General features: G+C 34.1%; 1 protein-coding gene across 1 annotated transcript; it reads right to left on the minus strand.

Annotated features, from left to right (window-relative positions):
- Positions 1–11,390: 11,390 nt before the first annotated feature.
- On the minus strand, positions 11,391–15,075 carry LOC128245374 (uncharacterized). The gene is made up of 2 exons (XM_052963513.1): positions 14,938–15,075; positions 11,391–12,209 (listed from the first exon to the last, which is right to left on the minus strand). Exons 1-2 carry the CDS (start codon positions 14,959–14,961, stop codon positions 11,778–11,780), a joined length of 456 nt encoding a protein of 151 aa, XP_052819473.1. The 5' UTR covers positions 14,962–15,075; the 3' UTR covers positions 11,391–11,777.
- Positions 15,076–27,615: the final 12,540 nt, after the last annotated feature.

A 27,615-nucleotide genomic window follows, 5' to 3' on the forward strand; every position in this document is an offset into this window, starting at 1 on the left:
CCTTAGCTTGATCCTGTTATAAGGAACTTAAGAAGTTTGAGAAATTGGGGCATGGTCTTCAAAGACATATAGGATTTGACACGAGTTGTCAATAAATACAGTATTTTATTACACGAGGTCATGAAATTTGTTAGGTAGTCTGGCGAGCTTACTAACAACTTACATGGGCGAGTTCAATAAATATCTTGTATAAAATGACAACGACTGTCAGATCTTTTTAATCACATGCTTAAAACGGTGTTTTTGTTATCAATTAGTTCCACTTTTTGAATCCATTGTTTGACAGCCGGTAAATGACAGCTGATAAAACTGGCAAGCAAACGGCATTGATTGCATTTGGCCTATGTCAAGATGATGATGTTTGAAATGTTCTCGTGTTTTTTTTTCACTAATGTGGCTGTATTTGTTGACTGACTGGATATTTATGTGACTAGTCATCTGCATTATCTGGTTTGGCGGAACATTGTTATCAGAAAGTGTTTTGACGATGATTTCTGGCACTATGATTCGTTAGCCATTTGTCTCCAGGAAGTCCTACAGCTTCATTATTGATGTAAGTATTGGTTGGCGTTTAAACCATTTTGTAACAAACAATGCAGAGGGATATCAAGGTCGCGTGTGATTAGTCTAGCCAATAGAATTGTCTGATATGTTATCGTACACATGTTTAAAATAATGAAACAAGGGTAAGCATGTGATAAAATATTTTTACCCATATCAACATTTGCTGAAGGGTTTCACTCATACATATGTTCGCACTTCTTTTGATTTGCCACACTTTATTTCGTAATTTATAAAATCAGTCAAAACGCATTTTACAAACCATGAACGTGTCGGTTATATATTAACTCAAAAACTCAAGTTCGAAAGATCAAAACAAAATAAGTCAGTCAGATCCTTTATGCGCTGAGGAAACCGGTCCGGATAATTCACATACTGTTTGAGCTTTTCAACAAGTAAATATCTAATAAATCTGCCAAATATAATCCAATATATAAAAACAACTATACAAAAAACATAGTTTTAATATTGCAACATATTTATAAAAAGGGCGTAACAAAGCAGGCTGATTCCAGTGTTCCTACATAAATTTACTACACTCGAACCCCTTTGGCTCAAACTCCCAGGGACCGACGGAATTACCTCGAGCCTGGAGAAAACTGAGCCAAGCGGGAATGGTCGCCTTCAGTATAAAAAAATATCGGTTGTTTACATCTAGTTCGAACTAACGAGGAAATCGAGAAAAGCGAGTAAATGAAGACAAGGATTTTTTCCTCGTTTTAAAGTATCACCCTGCAACATACACATGTTTTCTGTAAAAATTATTTTATTGTTCAAACATTGAATTATACCGATCCAATTTTGAATAATTGTAAATGGTGTTTATATCTTACATAAAACTCTCTTCGATTAACTGTGTCTCGTAGTGTAAAGAGTATGGTGCCGACGGCAGATCGATAGTACCCGGCTTTGAGCCTGATACCAGTTGATTATTCTAATTAAAAATGCCACTTTTCCTGCGAAAGAAAGTCTATCTCTTAGCTTATCAACTTGATATGTTTATTAAAGTTTCAAGGAAAGTCTTAAATTTAAATAATTAGAAAACCAAGTTTTGGAGCTTTAAACGGTAAACTCATAGCACTATCTATTATTAGTAAAAATACAGTGTAAAGTAACAACAATTGTTGGAATTATTTTGATCGGTTCCATTTTTAAATATGGTGTAGTCTATGACATTTTATGGGTTTAACTAATTTTCATCGAGTTTTGTTTAATTGGGAAAATGTCTAAATTTCCTAGTTTATTCAAATATGTATTTTAAAAACATAAGAGATTAATACATTCCTTAATCACTTTATGATGAAAAACGTTCTTAAATAACGCCTGTTAAAAATAATAAAAAATATAAAAGCCTACCTACCTTACCAGTTTTTAAGGTGTAATCCTAACTAAACCATTTTTTGGCGTGGGTATCATTATTTTTTATCATCGAGACAACATCTAAGTTTCCTAGCGTATTGCCAAGAACAAAGTGATACAATTGACAGATGCTATCTAAGCTGTCTAGATAAATTTAGTAATATTTTGACGAAATCGCCATTGAAAATAGGACGATGATGTGTTTTATTTATTTTTCGTAAATCACACTTTTTAACAAAAAAAACTTTTGCCCGTCGAAGGAGATGAAAATACAACTGAAATATTGATTTGTGTCAGTTTACTTTTGATCACTTCAAGGTCGAAGGAATGTTTTTAAAATTTTATATTTATTGGGAAACAATTAATCACGTCGTATTTTTGTTTTGCCAATTCCCATCACTCTTGCCTAAGCAATTAAAAATCAACACCGTGCAAACAAAGCCAGATATGGTTTCGTGATTGTTGACAAATTTGATAAATTGCATTTGAATCGTAGATAGTGTCGTAAAACAATTCAAGACATTTAAGCCAGTCTTGAAAAAAAGAGAACCGCTACAGCCAGTGTTAGGCGGTGTTGACATTATTGCACTAGACGCTATAGTGCAGTCACACTATAACGTATAACTGTGACCCTAGCAGACGTAAGTTATGGTCACCTATACGCTATAAATATGTTTGGTATAAGTCATATACGTTTAAAGCACGCTGATATAAGTTGGCATACGTTGTTGTACGCAAAGGACGAAACAGTTTATTGTGAATGCACCCAACAAATGTAAAGAGCGAGAAAAATCACACAAATGACGATCATCTCAAACAACCCAAAACGACAACAGAACACTTTAAATATAATGGGGTACCGCCTTGAAACTGTCAATGTAATTACATAGGAATTACCTAGAAAGCACTGATGAGGGAGGTGGGGAGGGAAAGAACCATTCTTTAACTTTTTCACACTAACCGCATTTTTAATACATGCTAAATGAAACATATAAGCTTGATCGGAAATATCATCAATTTGAAGGCAATGAATGATAAATCAAACGCTTATAATATCTAAAAGATTATCTTCAAGTACTCGGATCAAAGCAAATGTCAAAGAATGAAAAAAAGTTTGAGAAACACGCGATGGAAGCATACACAGATAATCGTCTGTCAAAGTACCCCTATTTAACAAAAGAATACTTCGTCAGTAATAGTATTGTATTAGCGTGACCACAAACGATGACCTAAACAATGCAAGAAATAAACGGTATTTACAACAGATCATTTGATGCCCTTGTGAATATTTGTATTTAATTATTTCCCATTAGTATGTGTCATTGTTGGTCTTAAAATCAAATTAAAGATATGGCCTGAACGTGCTGTCACAGATATGCGTCTATTAAGCTGAAGATATTTCCATTTGTTCAGTTTGTTGCTCTCAAAGGAGTGGTCAATTGTTCCTGTAACGGGAGATTAAGGGCCTTTCACAGTCCAAAAGTCATTTGAAAGACCACAAAAAATCAATGTTTCATTGTTTTGTTTTTTGTTTTATTTATTTAGTATTAAGGTTCAATATCTAGAAATCATAATACATATATCCGTTCCCATTATATATATGGCCTGAATGTACCGACGCAAATATGTGTATTTAGACCTTATGTTAAGTTTATTGCAATATACGAAATAGTCAAGTATTTGTTTTCCTAATGGTGAAAATGTAGTTGATATTATATCAAATTTGAAGAAAATAGTCAACATATATGTCTGTTGGCAATAATGCTGTGAAAAACACATGTATGTGTTTGTTTATCTGGATGAATTTCATACTTATAATTAAGCTTTGCAAACCTTTAATTTTCGTTTAAAACTCTAACCCAACGATAACGTATTTAGTTTTTGATACTATTATGAGGGCCCCTTACAGATGTTATTTTTTCGTCCCTACCCGTGAAACGTGTAGGCGTGTACGCGTATGAAACTAAATCAAGTACATACTATTAAAAATCAATAAACCATAATCAAATCTAGTTTTTAAATTCTGTGTACTCAAAGCAAAACTGAAATAAATTGTTATATTATGGAGGTTCGTTCAAGGCCCATTTTTAATTTAATAATTTTAGTAACATATCGCAAATTCGTCAACTCAAAACATGAAATGTCCCATTTTCAGTATGCCGATTCTGTTATATAGACTACAAAATCAAAGCACCAACCCTACTGTATGTATTCGGTAACACTGTTTCTAAGCTGTAGCAACGAGGTGTCCATATAAAATTATATAAGAGCGTGATACTGGATCACTCACTCTGTCTGTTACCAGACACCCCAACCACCAAGCTGTAGCCAAGAAATGCTTATATATGAACATATGACAAAAGAAATTTGCAGTCAATGTAGTTTTATGTGGCTATCAGTATCAGTTAGAGTATCAAAATGAGTCATGTTTGCTAAGTCATTATTACCAGGATATCAATACGTGCCTTCGTTGACCAATTTAAGCATTCGTGGTTTCTCTTCTTTTATTTCTTTGTTAATCTTGCAACGATCATTTCATGATAACATTTCTCGTCGATTTTGAATAATCGCTACAATTTTGAAGCGCTTTTTAATAACCATCATTGGCGGGCAACTCAATATCTGTTTTGTACAACATCTTGGTTAAGGTAATGAAGAATCAAGAAAACAATCCTATCAACTTATAGATAATACTCAAGTTATACACGATTATTTACAGACCACTTGAAGGAATCGAGCGTGAGCATTAGTCTGGTTCAATCATACACAGATAATCAACTGGTAAAAAACACCCACTTAATGCCATATTCATGAATAGTTTGTAGTAGTGAGCCCGCAAGCGATGACCAAAACAAAGTTGACACAAAACGTCACTAGATAAAAAAAGTATTAAACTATCAAAATATCCTACTTAAAAAATATGTTAATGCCAATGACAGATAACAACAAACAAAGTAGAAAAATCGCAAATTTTACAAATGTTTTTTTTTCTGCTGTTGGTTTTATGTCGAGATCTGCATTTTTCATTTAAATAAGATCACAGTTGTCCGCTGCTGTCCTCGTAATTTTGTTTACATCGTTTTGTTTTAAATTTCAAAACATGTTGCTCGTCATTGTGACGTTATCGTCTAATAACTTGGCTATGACTCAAAATCATTCAAGTTAAGCAAATACAATTCTGTACACATGTCGCCAGTAAATAAAACACGCACTTGTGTAACAAGTACCGCATCTTTGACTCAATAAGTGTCGAGTTATGTTTATACGATTGAAGGAACAAACGAGTGTTGGTGTTCGATCCTCGGCGTTGTTGTTTTGTTTACTTGTTTTAATAAGAATTAGGTTTTGAGATCAGTACAAGTTTAACAGTGACTACCCCATGTACATCGGCGGTGGCGATTTGGTAGTATTTACTTCCTATCTGAACAAGTAAATGCTTTTTTTAAATTTGTAACGTTTTCTGAAACCGGCTTTATATTGAGGTGTACCATTAAAAGCTTATTCAGAAACGTTATTTAAACATGTTATTTGCTAAATGAAATGGGTGCCCAAAGGCAGTATTTATAACACAATGGGATGTACATGTACAAGTCCAGTATCCACTAATGTGACCATGCACCTGGCAAACGGCACACGGAATGATGCAACAACAGACACTCAACGACAGAGCGTAAACATATAAAACTATCCAAGAAGCATTATTTCAAAAAAGGGTCATCGCCTCTTAAGGGACCACACACGGAGCAATCGGCAGAAATTGTGTTAAAGCTGACCAAGCTGACCAAGCGGATAGGTAAATATTTTAAGCAATTTTAGACGACGACTAGCTGCAGACGATGATTATCAGGCGAATAATTTCAAACGTCATATTAGTTACGACTTCAATGACTTTCGATAATCTTACAGAACACAAAGTCGTAAATGTTTTATATTCGAGTTTGAGGTGTAATTATGCAAAAGACAGTAACAGTAACACAGATCACAAAATTATTTGAGAAGCTCTGATGACAAGAACCATCGATTATGTCGTACTTAACTACATTTCAAGAAGGTATAACATGTTTCTAATTATGTGTTCTATCCGAACAGAGATCGTTATACGAAAATACTTATTTTGATCATTTTCCGATTGAAATATATTACAGTTCATTGGAAGGTAATTTGTTTCAACCGCACGATTGGCAACACTATGTTCTTTATAAGGGGAATTCAGTATGCTCGTGCTTGATTAACATTTGAAAACATTACTTTGTGTAAGAAATCCATATTACTGTTCAGTGTTTTCATCCAAAGAAACTATCCAATTCGTGTAATTGGAGGGTTTCAAACTAGTTTACTTTATACTCACAGAAATAACGTCTTTGTAGCGCTAGCATTAACGGATAGTAAAAGCCATTAATTATTTAATGAATCTATCAAATATAATAATGAAAATATTATCGTATGCATTGAAATTTCAAGCATGTAAAATTTATGACAAGTCGTGTACTTTATGAGTAATTTAAGCATTCTGGGAGATGTAATATTGAATATTTAACCACCTTTGTAAGCTTTCGAAAGGTGTTTGTTCAGACAAAGTAACTTGAAAAGACCCAAAAAATGACCGTGCTACAAATACATATCTTGCCCACGGGCAAAGATAAAACAAACACATGTATGAAACTGTAGCAACATGGAATCCTTGTCAGAACGATTCGATTATATGCATTATCTGAATCACTGCGCGCATACCCATAACAACCACGAATTATCGCATATCTTTACGCAAATTATTTTCACAACGCACAAAAGAGTTACAGCGAAAAAAAAACACGTAATTCTTTGTTTTGTTTAAATGAGGTATGAAAAAAAGCATCTACCATAGCCGCTCGTGTACGATATATTCATCACAAACCTCATGAAGAGTGTTCTGCGGAAACTTTAAACTCGGTAAACCTCGTTTCCGCAAAACACCATACCTTCGGGTTCGGATGGAACTATCTTATACTCTCAGCCATGGAAGACACTTATAGTCTTCATGGCAATGCACGCATATAAAAGGCATACATTTCTACAACGGTACCCAAAAATTATCTGTCTTCGACCTGTCGATCTATTAGATGTAGAGAATATGAAAAGCTCCAAAAATAAGTATTATTGGGCTTCGTTACTCAAAAAACTGAAAAAAGCTTTTTTAATGATCGTTGTACATCTTGTGTTTTATTTTGGAAAATAAAAATGTTTTGACTCATGTTTGTTTGTTATTCGTTTTCGTCCCTTTCTTTAATTGATTTATACGTTAAAAGGGGTCATAAGCAGCTAAATGACCGTAAACAGTTTTGAGCAAACAAAATATAAAAATTATGAACAATAATTGTAACGGTCAGATAAGTTATATGTTTTACTTTTTCTTTTGACCGTAGATAATTATATCTTATCTGCTGACTTAGGTTACAGTACCGTGGCAGTATGCAAATTTCACGAAATGTGTTTTTAACATGACGTAAATAACGAGGCTGTTCACTTCCGCGTCCGATATCATAGATAGACAAACGGAAAATGTTGAACTTTAAAAAGACGCGATTTTTCATTTAATTCAATATTAAACGATGATATAACGTCGCTTAACTCTGGTGAATTTGATATGCTACGTTAAATTGGTGCGCGTTTATGCGGAAAGACTCAACCTCAAGAAGGGCGAATACAACTAACCATTCACTACCATTAAGTCTTTATCATATATAATTTAAATACGTTCTTCATAAAAGCATGTATACGTGTAATACGGACATTACGTCTGGTGTCGATATTCCATGTATAAAGCATGTCATATTGCATACATACATTTAATAGGTAAAGACTAAACTACGATATTACACAGAAATAAGCGTGTATCTTCTTTAAAATCAGTGATTAAGTAATCATAATATTTTCAATATATAAATATACAGGCAAAATGAATCACATTTTAACAAAGGTTTTGATTTTCACAACGCTTTGTAAATTTATCGATTCAGTTTTAATGTTTACGATAATTTGCTTTACATCTTCATATTTCGAATCAAATTTTCAGGATCGTCTCCACTGTGATACAAGTGGCGTGCTTCATATATTTGTCTTGGAATTGGTAGTATCTCAATTGAAGATCTTAGTGATCTGCCAATTCAAATTGTCAAGAGTACAGTTTTCCAATATCAGTACAAGCCATTCAAGTCATGTATGCTCTTGACTGTTTTAAACTGATTTATTTTACAAAGATTATGGATTATAATTTATAAACCAATAATATTATTAATTCTCCTCAGCATGATGCTTGTCGTGAGTGTCTGTCTTTGTTTCGTCGAGAAAAGTGAAGTAGACGGACAAACCTCATATATCCGGCCTGATAAACGGCAACCAAAGTCGCATTATCCCTGGCCATATTTCGAACACAGACACGATTAAATGAACGTAATATTGAGGTGCACGTCTATCTTATTAAAAGGTGCCGATCTAAATATGGAATATTTTAAATAAATAGAAGTGCACCACTTTATTAATACAAGCGCCTTTAGTTTATAAATTACAACTTGTAGAGGTCGACATTGACCAGACGGTACGTCATAAGAATCATGGATATGCTCGTTACATGAACAATGTGTTGGTTGAGATCATTATAGATCAAATAAAATGTTCTATAAGAAAAGACACCATGGCTGCCTGTTTTCCTTATATTGCCAACGTGATAGGTTTATCATTTATATTTAATTAAAAACGTTTTTATAACATTATGATATAAAATGTTGTATACATTGCGATTCACTCTGGGTAACGAATGGTAGTATACCGTTATCAAATATATTATACATATTTTAATGATTTCTTGCTATTTTTAACGGTTATTGCAGAAACATTGTTGTTTTCGTTATAAAATGTATTGCAAAGAGTATATAATAATTAGATAAATATGGTGATGTGCTTGCTAAATGTGTTTTATGACTCAATTGATTTGCTTTTCACATAAATTGTCTTAGAATGGATTAAGAAGATAATGGTGATGATAACAAATAACATTGCAATTTTGATGAAATTACCGTGTAGGAAGACAAGGGCGCATCAGGTAGATGCCATTATTTGGCTAATTCTAATTACAGACACATTTAATTAACAGAAACAATAACACATTTACCATCATCTTATTTTATGATATCTGATAAAATTGTTGATATCCCCTGGAGAAGAAGCGTATTTGGGCAAGATATGAACATGTATGTGTCATGCCTAATATAAAAATCGTTTTAAGCATTTTACTCTTCTGAATATAAATTAGTTCTCTCATGATTTCTTATTCTTTACCAACCCGTACGCATTTCATTCAAATAATAAACCCCGTGTTCTTTTTATAGGCTGAATCACCTGTGCAAGCGTTTCAAATGTGCCGGAAATTCGTAACGAACAAAAACATGTAAACAAAACGGGCTGTCGGAATAGTATCTGCGAAAATTTAGAACAAATTTGCAAACAATTTTCTTAGAGGTTAAAATACGTTTAATGGCACATGGTCAACGCCAGTGATATAGAACACACAAAAATCAATGTTATAGTTTGCTTTCACCTTTAAGATGTTGTATTAAGTGACTTACTTCGAAACCTTGTAAATTTCAAATACCACACGCAATTAAGGTAGAACGATGAACTGAGTCTCAAAATACGTTATGACCCTTTTAAAACATAGAAAATAAAACATTTTACACGAGGTAGGATGAATCAAACGCATTGTTGGTGCCGAAATGTAATGCGTGACAGTGACATAATGCGTTGTCTGTTTGTTTGACATTGCTATTTCACGGCAGTCTGTATCAGATTTAGAATATTGTATATTTTAAGTAAAGAGGATTTAGTCGTCAAACCAGTACAAAACAACAGCAATAAAAATAAATAGGTTTTTTGAGTGGATCGATATTTTATTCAAGCATTTTCTTTAGTGCTCAAGCAGACAACCGGTAAATTTGTAATACATGCAAATAATACAATTAGTCTAAGTTGTATACAGTGATATCTACATGTACACACCAGAAAACCAGGTCATGTTCAAATTCTAGGATAACGCTCTGCGACAATTTAAATAACACTTTGATAAGTTGTTATCTGTTGGCTAAAAAAGTAGTAAAATATATTAATATATTGGTATAATCGAGTTAAAGTATCTAAATGGCTCAAAAATAAGTTAATTTTAAACAAACTAGTAACCTTAGATTGTTTCAATGAGTAAGGGTCAATAGTTCATTGCGTAGATAAATGGTTACAATTGTAAAGACATAATTTAATAACTAGTAGTGGATGTTCTTTTAGATCTTACATCAATTTACAGGAATTCGAGAAAGAGACATATATACCAAATAATTTGTATAGACATCGATAGACAAGTTACCGTAACGACGTGAAATATCAAAGGAATGGCATTACGTTTTTTTTTTATTTATAAAACACCAAATTCATTATATAAATGCATATAAATCACAACATCGTATTAACATAAATAATAAAGAAACAACTAAAACATATATACATTTCTTATAACAGTTTCATGTGAACCTAAAACTAATATAATTTAAAGGAGCAGCTTCAACATATTGTCATCATTCTTGAAACCAAATTACCTCGATTATGAAGAATTTCATGAAATTGAGAAGAAATACACATTCTTAATGGCTTCAAAAGCCATATGTTGATTTCAAAATAGTGACATTTTACAAAAGACTTCGATCTGTATGAATGTATGTACTGACCATAAAACATACATGTATATTATAACATGTTGTCGTTTTTTTCTTTCTATTCCTTTTTTCGTTGTGTTTTTTTACAAAAGGAAAGCAAATATCTGGACAAATTAAGATATGTTATCGCGAAATGTTAGAATTGGAAATAAAGAACTATTTTTTATACAATCATTTAACAAAACCCTTTATATATGTGTGATATTAATATATATATTAATTGATGATTTCTTAATATCATCCAGTTATTTATTTAATTCAAACATCGACGTTAATCATGTAAATATCCTTTTTTCTGTCGCATTGGAGGTCGGGAGGTGGGGGGGGGGTGTATCAGTATCAGTAAAAGCCTTTCAGTTTTCCAGTTGTGGCATATGTGCATTTAGGTCCATAAACTGAACAATTGTAAATAAAAGTTCAAAATATTTAAGCAAATTCTAACAAAAAGGATTTTTTCACAAAACAGGTTTCTATAATATTTAAAATATTACGTCACGTCGATAGCGTAAGTTTCACCACAAAGTCCAAATACAAATATCTGAAGTTATTCGTTTAAAAAAAAATAAAATCTAGGGACATTAACATGACATAAGCATTTGTTTAACCTAGTATCTGTTTAGGCATTTGAATCGTACTAATTTGTTAAATGGATATTCTGGCACAACATCGATTCATATTATGCATTATAGTTATATTTCTTCCAAGAATGATGGAGATATGCTAAATAGCGTTAAATATGGCTTGCTTAGAAACGGCGACATTTTTCAAAGCGCAAATCTTGCAAGCGATGCATGAAGCTTATCATAAAACATCCCTTCAAAGAACATGTTGTTTTTATTCACTTTGGCATATTTGGTATCGTGCTTGTTTGTTTAAAACAAATTTGGAAAGGTAATGCGTGGTCAGATAAACCGCTGTAACAATTTCACATACTCATATAGTTCAAAAATGTTTTTTATTCTACTTTCTCGTCAGCTTAATTTTCATATGTGATGCTAAACAATTAATTACAATGCATATATGCCTATTGATTAAAGAATATAAAGCATAGGATACCAACAGAAATTTTGAAAAAGAAAGATCGGAACAAAACAGTTCATGGAGAATGTTCATGTGCTTCAATCACGGTGCAAAATCACTGTCGGTTTCAATATCTCTGTGGTTTCTCCTCATTTCACTGATAAGGTATGGCAACAAATTTTCAAAGGTAAATGCTAATTTGTGCGACTTTCCCGATGCTGAACTCAGTCCGGACAATCCACCTTGATGAGCTATTGAATCGAACGCAACTCTTTTGTGAAGTTTTTGCCGCCTCCTTACATCATTGAAGTTAAGAGCCGTACCGCTATCAGCTGGCTGTATTTGTTTGTTCAAATCATAGATTTTATTCAAAATTTCCGGTACGGCCTGGGCATCCTTGAGCAAACGCTTGATTCCATGTAGGTTAATGAATGTACTGTAGTCATTAAGGTAGTCGTTAATGATGCCTTCTTCCAACCAGTAGTCATTAACTCCTTTACCAAGCGATGCGGACTCTTTTAAGAATAAACCGTCCTGAAATATAGGAACAATTACGACACGTTTGTGTTTCACAACATTTGAAAACGAAACACATATTCATGTATATATATATATATTAGTAGTGCAATCCTTGTATGACAAAATAGGTACTATGTTGTTCCTTGAAAGTTGTCGTTAAGGATAGGCATTAGGCCAACGCTTTTTTCGAGAATTAGAGCACTGATGGTGGATTTCAAACTACATGAGGAGACAAAAGCGTATCCATTGATAATGCCTTTTTAAAAACCAAACCATTCCCGGGGTTTGACTATAAACAAAATATATAGAGAGCATATCCTTACAGCCTTACGATTAAGACTAATAACTTCCCAATAACGTTTAAATAATTACGATGGGAATATTATCTTTACAATTATTATTTTATAACGAGTTCTGCATTGCTTATAAAATTGTTATTAGGACCATGCTGAACAGTCATGAAATGTAATTAAGTGTGTCATACCGGATGCTTCCAGTAATCAGAGACTACGGTCTCTAAAACGATGTTGTGAGAAATGTTACTGCTGTAGCGAATTTGTCATTTAAATGACAAAATGGCGTTTAATACCAATGTAGTGCAAGATTCTTTTGAATTATTAAACCGCAACCTCAAGATACACTCATTCACAAGTTTGCGAACTTTGAAGATTATTGAGAGCTTGTAAGCGAAGAAAGTAATTTTAAGTGAAAAATACTGAAAGTGGTCGTTTGCTATATGTCGTTTGCAGTTTGTAGTTGAAAATGATTTAATAAAATGTGTTTAATCAAGATTTCTCTCTTGGTTGTCCTCCTTCATATTTTACAAAGGATCGCAGTAATTAAAATGTAAATTATGTGTTTTATGTTGTTTTATTGCATATGTATTCAGCTGCAGTAATAGTATATGCACTATACTACACTTTTTAAAACTAAGATGACCCATTTCTTTCTAGAAACAGTCAACCTGACCAAAACCTACAGATATGTTTTATTTGTGTAAGAGTTTTAGTAACGATGATAATGAATTGACTTCCTAACACAGTGCACTGCATATTAATATTCATCATATTTTATCTTTTTATCTTATTTAAGGGCAGTATTTATGTCCCTTGTCAGCCCACCTGGACTTAGACCTTCAAGTCTGTTTTCCTCATGATCACGTCCAACAGATTGGTCCAATATATTTCGAATCTCCACGGACATGAAATGTCTTTGGAGTACATTGTAGTTGGGTATAGCTTGAGTTAATGCATTATTCGTCGGTTGTTAATTGACAGTCCTTACCACGCAAGTGAAATAGATTTGTGGTTAGACTGCCTTGTGATACAGAATTAGAAAAAACGTTGTATAATACAGAACATTTTATTAGTTTTGAGTCAATATATTTCGATGTGTTATGCTTTAGACGCAAATTTATTAATGTAGTATGAAATAAAAATGTATATCAAATGTAACAGGACTGCAAGTGTTAAATCCTCGGATGGACTGAGTTGCCGGGGAGGGAAGCAGACGCAGTTTTGAGCTTGGTGTCTGACTACTTATAGTACCATTGGGGAAGTGTATTTTGACAATTGTGTCGGCCAAAATTAATAGCTATACCGTTCTTTGGTATGCTCTTTGAAATTATTGTTCAAGAAGTGTAGTCTACCTGTTCTACACTGTCTAATAATGCAGATAAATCACCTAAATATATGCTGGTGAATATAAAGCATTTGCTACTTAACGAGCCTTGGAGAAATAAGAGTTGTATAATGAAATATTTGACCTGAGTTTCCTGACTTCAAAAATCTTCATGAAACTTGAACAGCAATGAAATTTACATGACAATATCTGAATCAGATATACTGTAGAATTGAAATTAACAAGCACATGGCTTTCCGTAGAATATCTGAAACAAAGCAGAAATAAAAGGACTAAAAAGAGTATTTACAACGTACATCTGTTTGATCAAGCAACTTACATGCTGGTAAGGCTTTCCAGTTAAAATTTCCAAGGAAGCAAAGGCAAGGTACAGTGTTACCCAAGACAACATACTTATCAAATGTTAGCTTGCACGGTCAACACGTAATAACGGGCTGAATTTTTTTATGTTTTCTGTCACTAACGCTCTCCTTTGGGTCTTACTGAAGACGTTCCAAAATATAAGGTAGCACAGCTATCGTCCTGATAAAGCAAACTCACTGATCTGTTCAATATAAACTTGCATCCGTGACTAGCTTTTCAAACAAATTAACTAGGACATACTCTCTCTGAAAAAACACTGATCGTTTTTTGATTTTGCCAGTAATAAAGTTTTTTTATAAAATATCTAACTGATTGTTTCAAAGCTCGTACAAATAATATATATGCAAAGCTACTGAGAGTTTTCAATATTATGCATAACCAATACTCTTCCAATTAAGTAGCTGAGTACGTTTTATGTCAGATAACACCTTCAACTATTACTGATTGAAAATAGCATTAAAAAGTTTCCGATTGAATCATTTACATTACCTTCCATAGTAAGCTATCACATTGACTTTAAATTGTCAAAAATAGTTAAATAAGCAAATGCTCCTTTTCAACAGCGTTAACACAATATTTCCGACTGTTTAGAAAATACATCACTTTGATTTCACCGCAAATAGTAACTGATTTAAAGCCAAAACATCCCTTTGATTTCACCTGGATTAGTAACTGCTTTAAAGACAATCTGTTGATTGACTCACCGCAGAACAAATGACAAATGAACTACTGGCATTACCTTCGGTTTTATAGACGAAGTCATCGCATTCTAAGCTAATGCCATGGTGTCACACGATATCCAATAGCTGATTTAGGGAGGACCCACTACGCGAGCGCCCATCACGCCTTACAATATGCCGCTGTAACATGTTTCTTCGAAATAAAAGAATGAAATGCGATCAAAATACTTCAGACAGAACATATACGTTTTTTTAAACACATTTTCTATAGAATAGCCAACTGAATACTCAAGTCACATCTAACACGCAAACACGTTAATTCGAATTAATGTTAAATGAAATCCAGAATAAAAAAAGCTGTTCAAGTAAATATAAAATGTGAAAGTTCGATGATATTATCCTAAATCGGCGCAAAGACAGACAGTTTGAGATAGTATTAAGTATATCATATAGCATATGTTCCAGAATATGAATGTTCACCATTTGTTTTGTATTTCATTTTACGTTGGTAATGCTTAGATAAATGCCATAAAGCATATTTTTTAAATATAAATTTATTGCCTTTAAATTTCAAAATTGAAGTAAAATGTTTTGATCAGAGAGTGGTATCGTCACTTTTTTAAAAGGAGTTCTTATTTCTGATATGTTAACAACTTAGATTGCAATGAAAATGTGCAATGTTGTTATTTCACGGATTAAAGGCCATATTTCACCAAAACGCATGCCCAAAACAGAGATCAGTTTATATTATTACAGATTTTGATAATAATTTCTTATATTTTGATCAGTATTTTTATTATGCATGAGTTCCGTGTTCTTCTTCATTTAAATTGTCACAAGGAAAGCATGAGCCTTGGAGTAGTATTTATTTGTGTTATGATATGATATTGCTTGGTGCTGGATCACTTGATGCTTGATAACTGAACATATAAAGTAGAGTTTGCACATATAACCTTAAATACAATATTACAAAGAAAAAGTTAAAACAAGACATTTTTTTAATTGTGTTGACCCTTAGTGATCAGGTGTATGTGCTTCTTTTCACATCAATCGGATATTCAATCAAAATGTAGGACTGAATGATTCACATCTCCAGCATGTGTTAAAAAATCTATGATTAAGTTTTCCACGTTAACATCTGCCAAATGAATCTATAAATGGCTCTTCTCATCAACGACGAGATGGCCCAACATATCTACATGTCAATCCTATGCCCAATATATTCACAAATCGCTTTTCTCATTGCCATTTCGTGCCAAACTGTTCTTAATATTAAAGACTTTCGGACTGTGCACATCGATGGAAGTTCGCACACGATATTCACACACAATGACCATACAGATGGAGGAGCATCTGCGACACGTTTATGTTAGTGCTCTCGTTAGGGTTCAAATTATAATGTATTTATGAATGATGCTAAAAGCCAAGGAGAAAGAGGTCCATTTTGTCAGAGTCAGTACTGCCATTCCGCGGAGGAATAAGTCACGTTGTAAAATCGCAACTTCAGTGACAATGTCAATAGTACAATTTGATACCAAAACGAGGTGCCGGCTGTTTTAGGACAGTTAAAGTGAATGATTCGATTCATGATTGTTTGTATAATTGAAGTGTATTCGCATTGATTATATGATGTATAAGCACCAGGAGAGATACCGATAGAAAAGTGTTGCATTGTGCACTTAACATGTATGTAGAGGTTGCAACGTGTAATATGTGTTGCTTAATCATTTTCATTGCAACCTGATGCAAAGGGATATTACTTAATTGCACGAGACGTTTTTGCTTATTAAAACTGTACCTAACTGTTCGCAGAAATTTTCATAATGAACGGTATACAGAATTATATATCAGAGATTAATATCGTTTTTGCTAATTAGAATATGGACTTCAGTCCTACCTTGATTACACGAACTATTAACGGTGCTTATCTTCCAAGTCACTGAATTTTCTAAAGAGGATCAATATATACCTTTTTAATTGCTTAAATCAATTGGATTTTAACTGAATGTTCTGAATGGTTGTCGTTAAATGTAAGACGCTAGAAATGCCAGTCTGAAAAATGCCTATTTAGAAAATAGTAATAAATAGTATGTTACCTTGTCCCGTAAGTAAAGTTACTCTTGTGATACGATTTAAGTAGAACATTTGCATGCATATTGGATTTAAACAAAAAAAACTGCTGAAATCTTCGTTCGTGAAATCCAATACAATCTGATAAACGACAAGACGAATCTGTAAGTGCATTACATCTCATCACACAAAAGATTGCTCATACATTTTTTGTTGAATATTTTGGTTTGGGCTTTTCCAACCCATGGGAAGCCAAATCGTAATATGTGTAATTAAGGGCTGGATTATTATAACTGGCATGACAAAAAGGACAAACAGAGAAGCGAAAAACTAAATATGTTATTGCCTAATGGCTTAGAGTTCATGGCTTTTGAAATACTTCTACTAAAAGTGTTTTTTTTAATACTCTTCCAGTAATGTCATTGCCCTCCGCAACTTACGATCAAAACCAGGTTTGGAATTCGATTCCCTCGGAGTACAGTTGAAACTTGTTATATCGAACTCTATTATGTCGATTTTCTGGTTATGTTTAACCTCAATTCGAATATGCTGTTCATATTGGAACTGTTTTGTATTTCATTTTAATCGAATACTCGTAATCTTGAAGTACTTTCCGCAGTCCGAACGACTTCGACATAGGAAATTTTGACTGATAACGAACAATAATGCCTGAACTTTAAGTTTGTATATATGTTATCTTGTATATTGCCATTGTTGTTAAACATTCTCTGTCCCTTCTTTAACTGTCTTTTGTGTGTCAGCATCATGTCGTATATCGCCAATGTTGGGCATGCTCTGTTCCCTCTGCTAACAGTCCCATGGGTGTCAGCGTCATGTTTTATATCGCCAGCGTCGATAAGCATTCTCTTCTCCTTCTGCTAACTGTCACATGGGTGTCAGCGTCATATTTTATATCGCCAATGTCTTTGAGCATTCTCTGCTCCTTCTGCTAACTGTCACATGGGTGTCAGCGTCATGTTTTATATCGCCAGCGTCGAAAAGCATTCCCTACTCCTTCTGCTAACTGTCACATTGGTGTCGGCGTCATATTTTATATCGCCAGTGGCGTTGAACATTCACTACGCCTTCTGCTAACTGTCACATGGGCGTAGGCGTCATATTTTATATCGCCAATGGCGTTGAACATTCTCTACTCCTTCTGCTAACTGCCACATGGGTGTCATCGTCATATTTTATATCGCCAATGGCGTTGAACATTCTCTACTCCTTCTGCTAACTGTCACATGGGTGTCAGCGTCATATTTTATATCGCCAATGGCGTTGAACATTCTCTACTCCTTCTGCTAACTGTCACATGGGTGTCGGCGTCATATTTTTTTATCGGCAATGGCGTTGAACATTCTCTACTCCTTCTGCTAACTGTCACAAGGGTGTCAGCGTCATATTTTATTTCGCCAATTGCGTTGAACATTCTCTACTCCTTCTGTAACTGTCACAAGGGTGTCAGCGTCATGTTTTATATCGGCAATGGCGTTGAACATTCTCTACTCCTTCTGTAACTGTCACATGGGTGTCAGCGTCATGTTCTTTATCGCCAGCTTTGTTGAGCATTCCTTGTTTCTTCGGTCATATGTGAGTCAGTGTCATTAAATATATTGCCAACGTCGTTGATGATTCTCTGCTCCTTCTGCAATTATCACATGTGAGTCAGCGTCATGTTATATATCGCCAGCGTCGTTGAGTATTATCTGCTTCTTCTGCAACTTTCATATGTGTGTCAGCGTCATGTTTAATATCCAATGTCGTTGAGGATTCCCTTTTTTCTGTAACTGTAATATGTATGGCAGTATCATGTTTTTTTTCGCCAGTGTCGTTGACGCTTCCTTTTTCACTATAACTGTAATATGTGTCATCATCATGTTTTATTTCGCCAGTGTCGTTGAGGATTTCCTTTCTTCTGTAACTTTTATATGTGTGTCAGTATCATGTTTTATTTCGCCAGTGTCGTTGAGGATTCCTTTTCTACCGTAACTGTAATGTGTGTGTCAGCATCATGTTTTATTTCGCCAGTGTCGTTGAGGATTTCCTTTCTTCTGTAACTGTAATATATGTCAGCATCATGTTTTATTTCGCCAATGTCGTTGAGGATTCCCTTTCTACATAACTGTAATATGTGTGTGTCAGCATCATGTTTTATATCATTTTAAGTGTCGTTTAGAATCTATTACTTCTGTAACTGTAATCTGTGAGAGCGTCATGATTTTATATCGCCAGTGTCGTTGAGTATTCCCTCTTTATTCTGTAACTGTGTGTCGGTGAGCATTTTCTGTTCCTTTTGTAACTGTCATATGTGTGTGTCAGCGTCATGTTGTATATGGCGAGCGTCTTTAAGCATTCTCTACTCATATACATGTAAATGTCATATTTTTGTCAGAATAATATTGTATAGCGACAGCATCCTTGAGCATTCTCTGCTTCATTTGTAGCTATCATATGTGTATTTGGTGGGTAGTTTCCTAATGTAATCGTCAAATTATGTGTGTTATTTAACCTTTACTTAAATTCCTTTCTTGTTTAACTTGTGATGGTGTTTTCATCTTTTATCTTAACATTGATGCAGTCGCTTTTACGCATTGGTTCAAACTACACACAATGAAATAATTATGATGACTATAATAAGTACTTATCTGTATTGTAGTCATCCTTGATCTTCCTAAATTACTTTTTTGCACTATTCCGAATCGAGTTTACAAACTACTGATTATGTTTATCCGACTGTTTTCATAATCGACAGTTCGCTTAAGCAATTTTGGCAACTTGACTCATTAGACAGGGAAACCGTGAGCTTACATTTAAAAACCTAATAAAAACTCTTAAATAGAGTTCAGCTGTTCAAGGTCGGTTAGTGTCCGAAAGTGTATCGCCTATCCCATTCAGGAAGTGCCCAAAATTATACAGCTGTTCGATGAGTCCGCGAAAGCGAATTACCTATCCTATACAGTAAGTGCCCATAATTATAACAGCCTGGTCGATATATGTCGATATTTGTCGGATAATGTACCGCCTTCCACAGTTAGTGAGTGACCGAGAGTGTGAAACGTTTCAACGAGGAACACTAAGATATCCTGCCAACGTCAGTAAAGCAGGTCGTTTTATTTTATGAAATGCGTATAACTCATAGGGCGTTTTATCGTAGAATTTGTTAAGAAACCTTTTCATCTCATAGAATACAGTCGACCCCGTTGGCTAGATATCAGGGACCAGCCTAAATACATCAAGAAAAATATGTATAAATGTAGGTTTTATAAGCAATAATAAACTACTCCATAAAATATATTTTTCTAAAATAAACTGATACAATATACAGAAGGACCTCCCTGATCTGTAGGAGTACGAATGCATATACATTAAAGCGACCCTTAACTTGAGATTGTATGTATCTGTTTTAACGCACTGTCAATATGATAACTATCTAAACAATGCTTAGACTCTAATCTTTCGCCAAATCGCTCAAAAAATGTAGAGATTGTAATTTAATACTGTTTAAACCAATGTGTGATGTAGTGTGAGTAATAAGATGTTAAGTGATTTTTACAGTGGAGGAGAAGGAGTGCAAGATTAATTTGTATAGCGTTTTTAAAGGTTAGCCATTTTCTATGCTCAATTTGAAAAAAAAAATGTTATATCAGCTTTTTACATAATTCGATTGAAATTTGTTCGATTAATCTTTGAAATAATTGAAATAACTGAAGAAAAAAGTTATGTTTATTACCTTTTTACCATTGAACGGATACTACATAAATGCATGGTTTTAAAGTTATGGTAACAGATCATCTATATATATAGACTGTGCGATTAAAGTAATCATATACAGAAAACAATGAACACCTCAAGGACTCTCGAAGTAGCCTTAATTTCAACACAGATCCTGGATTACTCAAATAGGAATTCGCGGTCAATCTCCGGTCTTTGTGTATGCATGTATTGACTACGTTCAATATGTAACCTTGGTGTATGCATTTATTGAAAACGTTCAATAAGTAGACTTGGTTTATTCATGTATTGACTACGTTCAATATGTAATTGGTTTATGCATGTATCGACTACGTTCAAAATGTAATTGATTTATGCATGTATCGACTACGTTCAATATGTAAACTTGGTGTATGCATGTATTGCATACGTTTAATATGTAAACTTGGTTTATGCATGTATTGTCTACGTTCAATATGTAAACTTGGTTTATTCATTAATTGGCTACGTTCAATATGTAAAGTGGTGATGTGTTACATTTAGTCAGAGCATTTCTAAAGGTGATTTTTACTTTGATAAGGTATTTTTCTACGTTTAACGTTTGTCTTATTTGAGAATTCATTTCGTACAATGAATAAAGCACAATGGTGTACACAATCGACAATTTATTCTATGTGGCAACTCTTCTAATTAATGTTAATGTTGGAATGTTAACGCTTTAAATCAAAAGACAAATACGGGTCACAGAGATCAATACCAAAAAAATACATTATATACCAAAGACGCACATTACATAAATAGTTCGTGTTAGGGTAGCTAATTAAATTACCAGCTGATCAAACCATTGAAAGTTAATGGTGTGTGTCATTTCAATAATATACATTTGGATTGACTTGGTGCGTGTAATCTCAATGTAGAATTCAAAATGCGCACTGAATGGTCTTATTTGTAAACACGTACATTGTACATTGTTGGTGATACCATCATACAACTTTTGGTATTACCTGTAACGTGTTTTAATTGAAATACCCAATACAATAAAATGTGGTGCGAGGTAATTATAGCTCGTAGTCTTGACGTGATGCGAGGTCATAAATAAATAGTTTAAATAATGTGCGCACTGAAGCCTAGATTGATGATTTTCTTACGGTGCTTTTACCAAATTAAAAAAATCGTTCTTTAATTTAAACATATTTCATTAACTGGTGTATTCAAACATAACATAAAGACTAACAGAAACACATGTACAATCTAAATGATCAGGGGCCGTATTCAATATTATCATTATTCTCTCCCCTAGAGACGTCAGAGTGAGTCCATTCAGTCATTTAACCAGTTATTTTTACAGTTCAATCTAAACTCCTTGAATTAGTAATTACTGCCTCGTAAAGGAACTCGATATTCAGGTCTAAACTGTATTAAAAGTAATACATATGTACACAATGGGCATCATATTCAATATCGTCATTATCCTTAGCCTTAGACAAGCCTCAATGAGTCCATTCAGTTCATTGACCAGTAATTGTTACAGTCCAATCAAAACTTCTTGAATTAGGACTGCCTCTTAAGGTAACTCGATAGTCAGGTCTAAACTAAGTTAAAAAATACACATGTAAAATCTGGGGATTTTATTCAATATCGTCATTATCCTTATCATTATACATGCCTTAGTGAGTCCTTCCAGTTAATTGGCAAATTAGTTGTACCGTCCAATCAAAGCTCCTGGATTCAGTACAGCCTTACTAGCTATTCATGTCTGAACTAAAATGTAAGATAAACCTGAGGTTGTTACTGAATACAGAAAAATTAAAGAAACTCGCTATTTTTTGTTATTGAATGATCACTCATGTTATATTCTCTGCAACAATAATTTACATAAGGCAGTGAACTCTTCTTACACATATTGTTTATAATTTGAATAAGAGATATTACTGTGATGAATTGAAATGTGAATTACAACACCACGAAAAAAAACTATAATTACCCGAACATTAAAGATTATTTGAACATTAGAACTATAACATCATGCAGTCTAATGTAAATTTAAAACCAGATTACGATTCAACAATTGATTCATACGCACGGGTCGATTAGTTTATGAGGTTAAATCATCCGAGAGCAAAGACTCCATCAATCGAATAAACAATGATTATGCATAGGTTAAAAGTTAAAGTAAAACATTCGGGCAATATTGAGTTGAACAGATTTAAACCTTAACACTCATTTGAACAAATGATAAAGTATTTTTATAATAAAGAAGTGCTTTCTACATAAATAATAATTCATCGTACTCATCGACGGTAGGTAGTCATTCATTTTGTACAGTCATATAACTTTAAAATTCAGGACTCCCAGCACTTGATATTTTATATGACATAGTCCGTCTAATTGGATTTTCCACAATTTGCAATGCTCAATAGCCGGTAACATCTGGGCGCGCTGTAGTATATATGTGTTCACAATGAGAAATGGTAATGTATCTGATATGAAGCGCGATAAGTCTATCTTACCCCATAAAGGTACATTGCACTTTAAAAAGATGTATAGTTTGAAATCATTTTTTTTTTATCTCAATGAGTAACATTGGGAAGTTAAAGACGCTTTTCTTGGTAAGGCAATAGTATCTTTACACAGTTCTTCCCTCTGAATCATCTTTACATGTGACAAAAGGCATCTTTATCAATAAACATGTTTAAACATAAATGAATGATTCACTTCTTATTTAAATCAAATGCATATTTAGAACTAAAATGGAAAGAAAATAGTAATATAGCGCGACAAAAAAAAGAACTTTATAAAAATACGAAAAGACGAGTTATATTTGTTAAATGGGAAGGAAACTTTACCAACTATATCTTAATGTAGATGATTTGGGCTAACGCACATATTATAAACGCCGAGTTAAATTCATTTATTTCATGGTAAACCTTTGGCAATATGTGGTTGATGTATGTTTTTATTTTTGTAATATATCAAACATTGTATGTACCATGTTTGTCCTTTTTGATGATTTAATAAAATAAGATTGACTGCCAGCGTAACTATTTTTAAACTATTTATAGGATTCAAAAAGCATAATGTTATGTTTGATAAAAAGTTTTGTAGCATTACCATATCATTTTTTTATTATCATACCAATTTTTACAATGTATATTTTCTTAGAACACAAATAACTAATGATACAAAATATTGCCCCGATTTTTGCAAAATCAGTGCCATACGGAAAGCATATGCTCCGTGATCATTTGGAATTCAAGCTTCACTGTATAAATTCAAACAAAAACAAAAAACGTGAAAATCAAATGCGAATGTCCTACTTGACCACCAACCAAACATGAGCCCAGGCCAGGAGTCATACCCGGGTCGCCATGGTGAGATGCGAGAGCTATAACCTTTGCGCTGACCGTCATAATTTGCTTATTTGATGCCTTATGTTTTATGTCGTTAATGAAACCATGCGGCTTTCTTAATAATTCAAGCCCAACAAAATATTAAAAAATGACATAAAATATAAATTAACTTAAACAAGGCTAGTTTAACAAACCAGGTGAACTCTCTCTTGTTTAAGTGGCAGGACGAATCCAAAACGAAATTTGATGAAACCATTTTTACGGGATAAATGAAAAACTACCGTCTTAAGAAGTGCACAGCATCCATCATAATGCCACCTTTCAGAATATGTTTTAATTATTCATCATACTAACCTTAGAAACAACAACAGTTTTTAAGTCCAGCTTAAAAGAAAGATGCTATAATCTGACAGTTCCCGCGGATGTTATTGATGGTGTTGTTTGACTATTCTTTAAAATTTAATTTGTGAAAACACTTTGATTAAGGAATTGTTTTTTTTATTCAAAATGAACAAAGAAATAACACAACAAGATGATGCCAACGTTTGATGTAATTAATTTACACTCATATTTGTCGGTAGGTCTTAGTTAAGGAAGGGAAACAACTCAATTGTCAAAGTCAGAGTTTATTGTCAAAAATAAACATTCAGAAATTATATTTAGTAGAGCTAAATGCGTTTGAGACAACAATCGGCAATTAATATCAGTGTACGATAACCGTTAGCGCGGGGTTTGATCACATGATCGCGCATTGCCATTGCTAAAATCCGGAGTAAATAAATAAACACCTTCCCCTTAACCACTTCCACCCCCTGGCTTCTTGATTTTACTGACGTTATTTTAAGTAATATAATAGTTATTCAATTTTAAAATATCATTTCTGCTTCATTGCATATGTTCATATGCAGGCGAGTTGTTGTCCGCCTTAGGCAATAATGTTGTGTTTAATTGATTTTAACATGCTTTTGATATCACGTAACTTTATAAAATAAATGACATTTACACTCAATAGTTTTGCACAATGAACTCTGGAACCCTGGTATTTACATTAATTATAAAAATAGGCCCTGAGGGATTAGGATAGTAGGCTCAAAATCATAAAGGAACAAGTGTGTATCTCGATTGATAAATTAAATCCAAGGTTAAACATAGCTTATACCGACGAGGTCCATGCCGCCACCGACTATGACACTAATGTAACCACAATACAAGTATCAACCTTTGCTTTTGTCAATAAAACAGACGAGATCAAACAAACAACACCGACAGCAAAGAAGATTATAAGTATCTTCCATGGCCGAGAGTGTAAGATAGGTTCATTCCGACCCAAGCGTAGGGTGTTTTGCGGAAACGAGGTTAACCACAAAGAGCACAAAAGAGTTCCAGCAAAAAAATACATTTTTACTAAATTTTGTTTAACTGAGGTGGGAGAAAAAGCATCTACCATAGCCGCTCGTGTAAGATAGGTTCATCCCGACCCTCGCGCAGGGTTTTTTGCGGAAACTCGGTAAACCTCGTTTCCGCAAAACACCATATGCTCGGGTCGGAATGAACCCATCTTACACTCTCGGCCATGGAAGATACTTATATACACGTTGTTTGGTTCTGAGGACTATTTCGATTTTTGCAACTTGTCGAGGTATTCCCCTTAATCCATTAGATTGTGGTCAATTGCTCACAATGCCTAAACCGATGTTATGGCATTTTTAAGTATTATACTCTTTTTTTAAATACTGTGAGATTTTGTTAATATTATGAACTTTAATTTGATTAAACAAATACACTTCGCATCAAGAAAACGGACAACAGAAGGAATACGGCGTGTTGTTTGATAAGCACAATTTTCTAAGGCATTTCATATTAGACAGAGCTATATGGCCAGTTGCTTAGCTGTTTTGTATCCGATATACACTACAATAACTTACTGTAAAATACAACAGGATGGAAAAAACACCCTTTAAATCCTAGTATCTCATTCAAGGGTCTGCCACAGTGAAAAAGTTGGTGGGGAAAGCCAAAAATGAAATTTCGTCTTAAAAGTTCATGTTGTTTACTAGATATTTAACCCCAGAGAATGTACCGCCCATCAATCGCATTGAATGTCCGAAATAGTTTGGCATTTCTAATAGATGTCAGAGAATGTACCGCCCATCAAACTCATTGCGTGCCCGTAACAGTTTGGCATATCTAATGGATGTCAGAGAATGCACCGCTTATCAAACTCATTGCGTGCCCGTAATAGTTTGGCATATCTAATGAATATCAGAGAATGCACCGCTTACCAAACTCATTGCGTGCCCGTAATAGTTTGGCATATCTAATAAATGTCAGAGAATGCACCGCTTACCAAACTCATTGCGTGCACGTAACAGTTTGGCATATCTAATGAATATCAGAGAATGCACCGCTTATCAAACTCATTGCGTGCCCGTAATAGTTTGGCATATCTAATAAATGTCAGAGAATGCACCGCTTACCAAACTCATTGCGTGCCCGTAATAGTTTGGCATTTCTAATAGATGTCAGAGAATGTACCGCCCATCAAACTCATTGCGTGCACGTAACAGTTTGGCATATCTAATGAATATCAGAGAATGCACCGCTTATCAAACTCATTGTGTACCCGTAATAGTTTGGCATATCTAATAAATGTCAGAGAATGCACCGCCCATCAAATTCATTGCGTGCACGTAACAGTTTGGCATATCTAATGAATGTCAGAGAATGCACAGCCCATCAAACTCATTGCGTGCACGTAACAGTTTGGCATATCTAATAAATGTCAGAGAATGCACCGCTTACCAAACTCATTACGTGTCCGTAATAGTTTGGCATATCTAATGAATATCAGAGAATGCACCGCTTATCAAACTCATTGCGTGCACGTAATAGTTTGGCATATCTAATGAATGTAAGAGAATGCACCGCCCATCAAACTCATTGCGTGCACGTAATAGTTTGGCATATCTAATAAATGTCAGAGAATGCACCGCCCATCAAACTCATTGCGTGCACGTAACAGTTTGGCATATCTAATGAATATCAGAGAATGCACCGCTTATCAAACTCATTGTGTGCCCGTAATAGTTTGGCATATCTAATGGATGTCAGAGAATGCACCGCTTATCAAACTCATTGTGTGCCCGTAATAGTTTGGCATATCTAAAGAATGTAAGAGAATGCACCGCCCATCAAACTTATTACGTGTCCGTAATAGTTTGGCATATCTAATGAATGTCAGAGAATGCACCGCCCATCAAACTCATTGCGTGCCCGTAATAGTTTGGCATATCTAAAGAATGTAAGAGAATGCACCGCCCATCAAACTTATTACGTGTCCGTAATAGTTTGGCATATCTAATGAATGTCAGAGAATGCACCGCCCATCAAACTCATTGCGTGCCCGTAATAGTTTGGCATATCTAAAGAATGTAAGAGAATGCACCGCCCATCAAACTTATTACGTGTCCGTAATAGTTTGGCATATCTAATGAATGTCAGAGAATGCACAGCCCATCAAACTCATTGCGTGTCCGTAATAGTTTGGCATATCTAATGAATGTCAGAGAATGCACAGCCCATCAAACTCATTGCGTGTCCGTA

Source organism: Mya arenaria, chromosome 9 (assembly GCF_026914265.1).
Source record: "Mya arenaria isolate MELC-2E11 chromosome 9, ASM2691426v1".
NCBI lineage: Eukaryota > Metazoa > Mollusca > Bivalvia > Myida > Myidae > Mya > Mya arenaria.

Excerpts from the sequence above, each read along its gene's own strand:
- LOC128245374 (XM_052963513.1), bottom strand. The coding sequence starts at position 14,961 with ATGACTTCGTCTATAAAACCGAAG. Across the intron at positions 12,210-14,937 it reads CTTCGTCTATAAAACCGAAG|GACGGTTTATTCTTAAAAGA; the intron begins GTAATGCCAGTA and ends CCTATATTTCAG.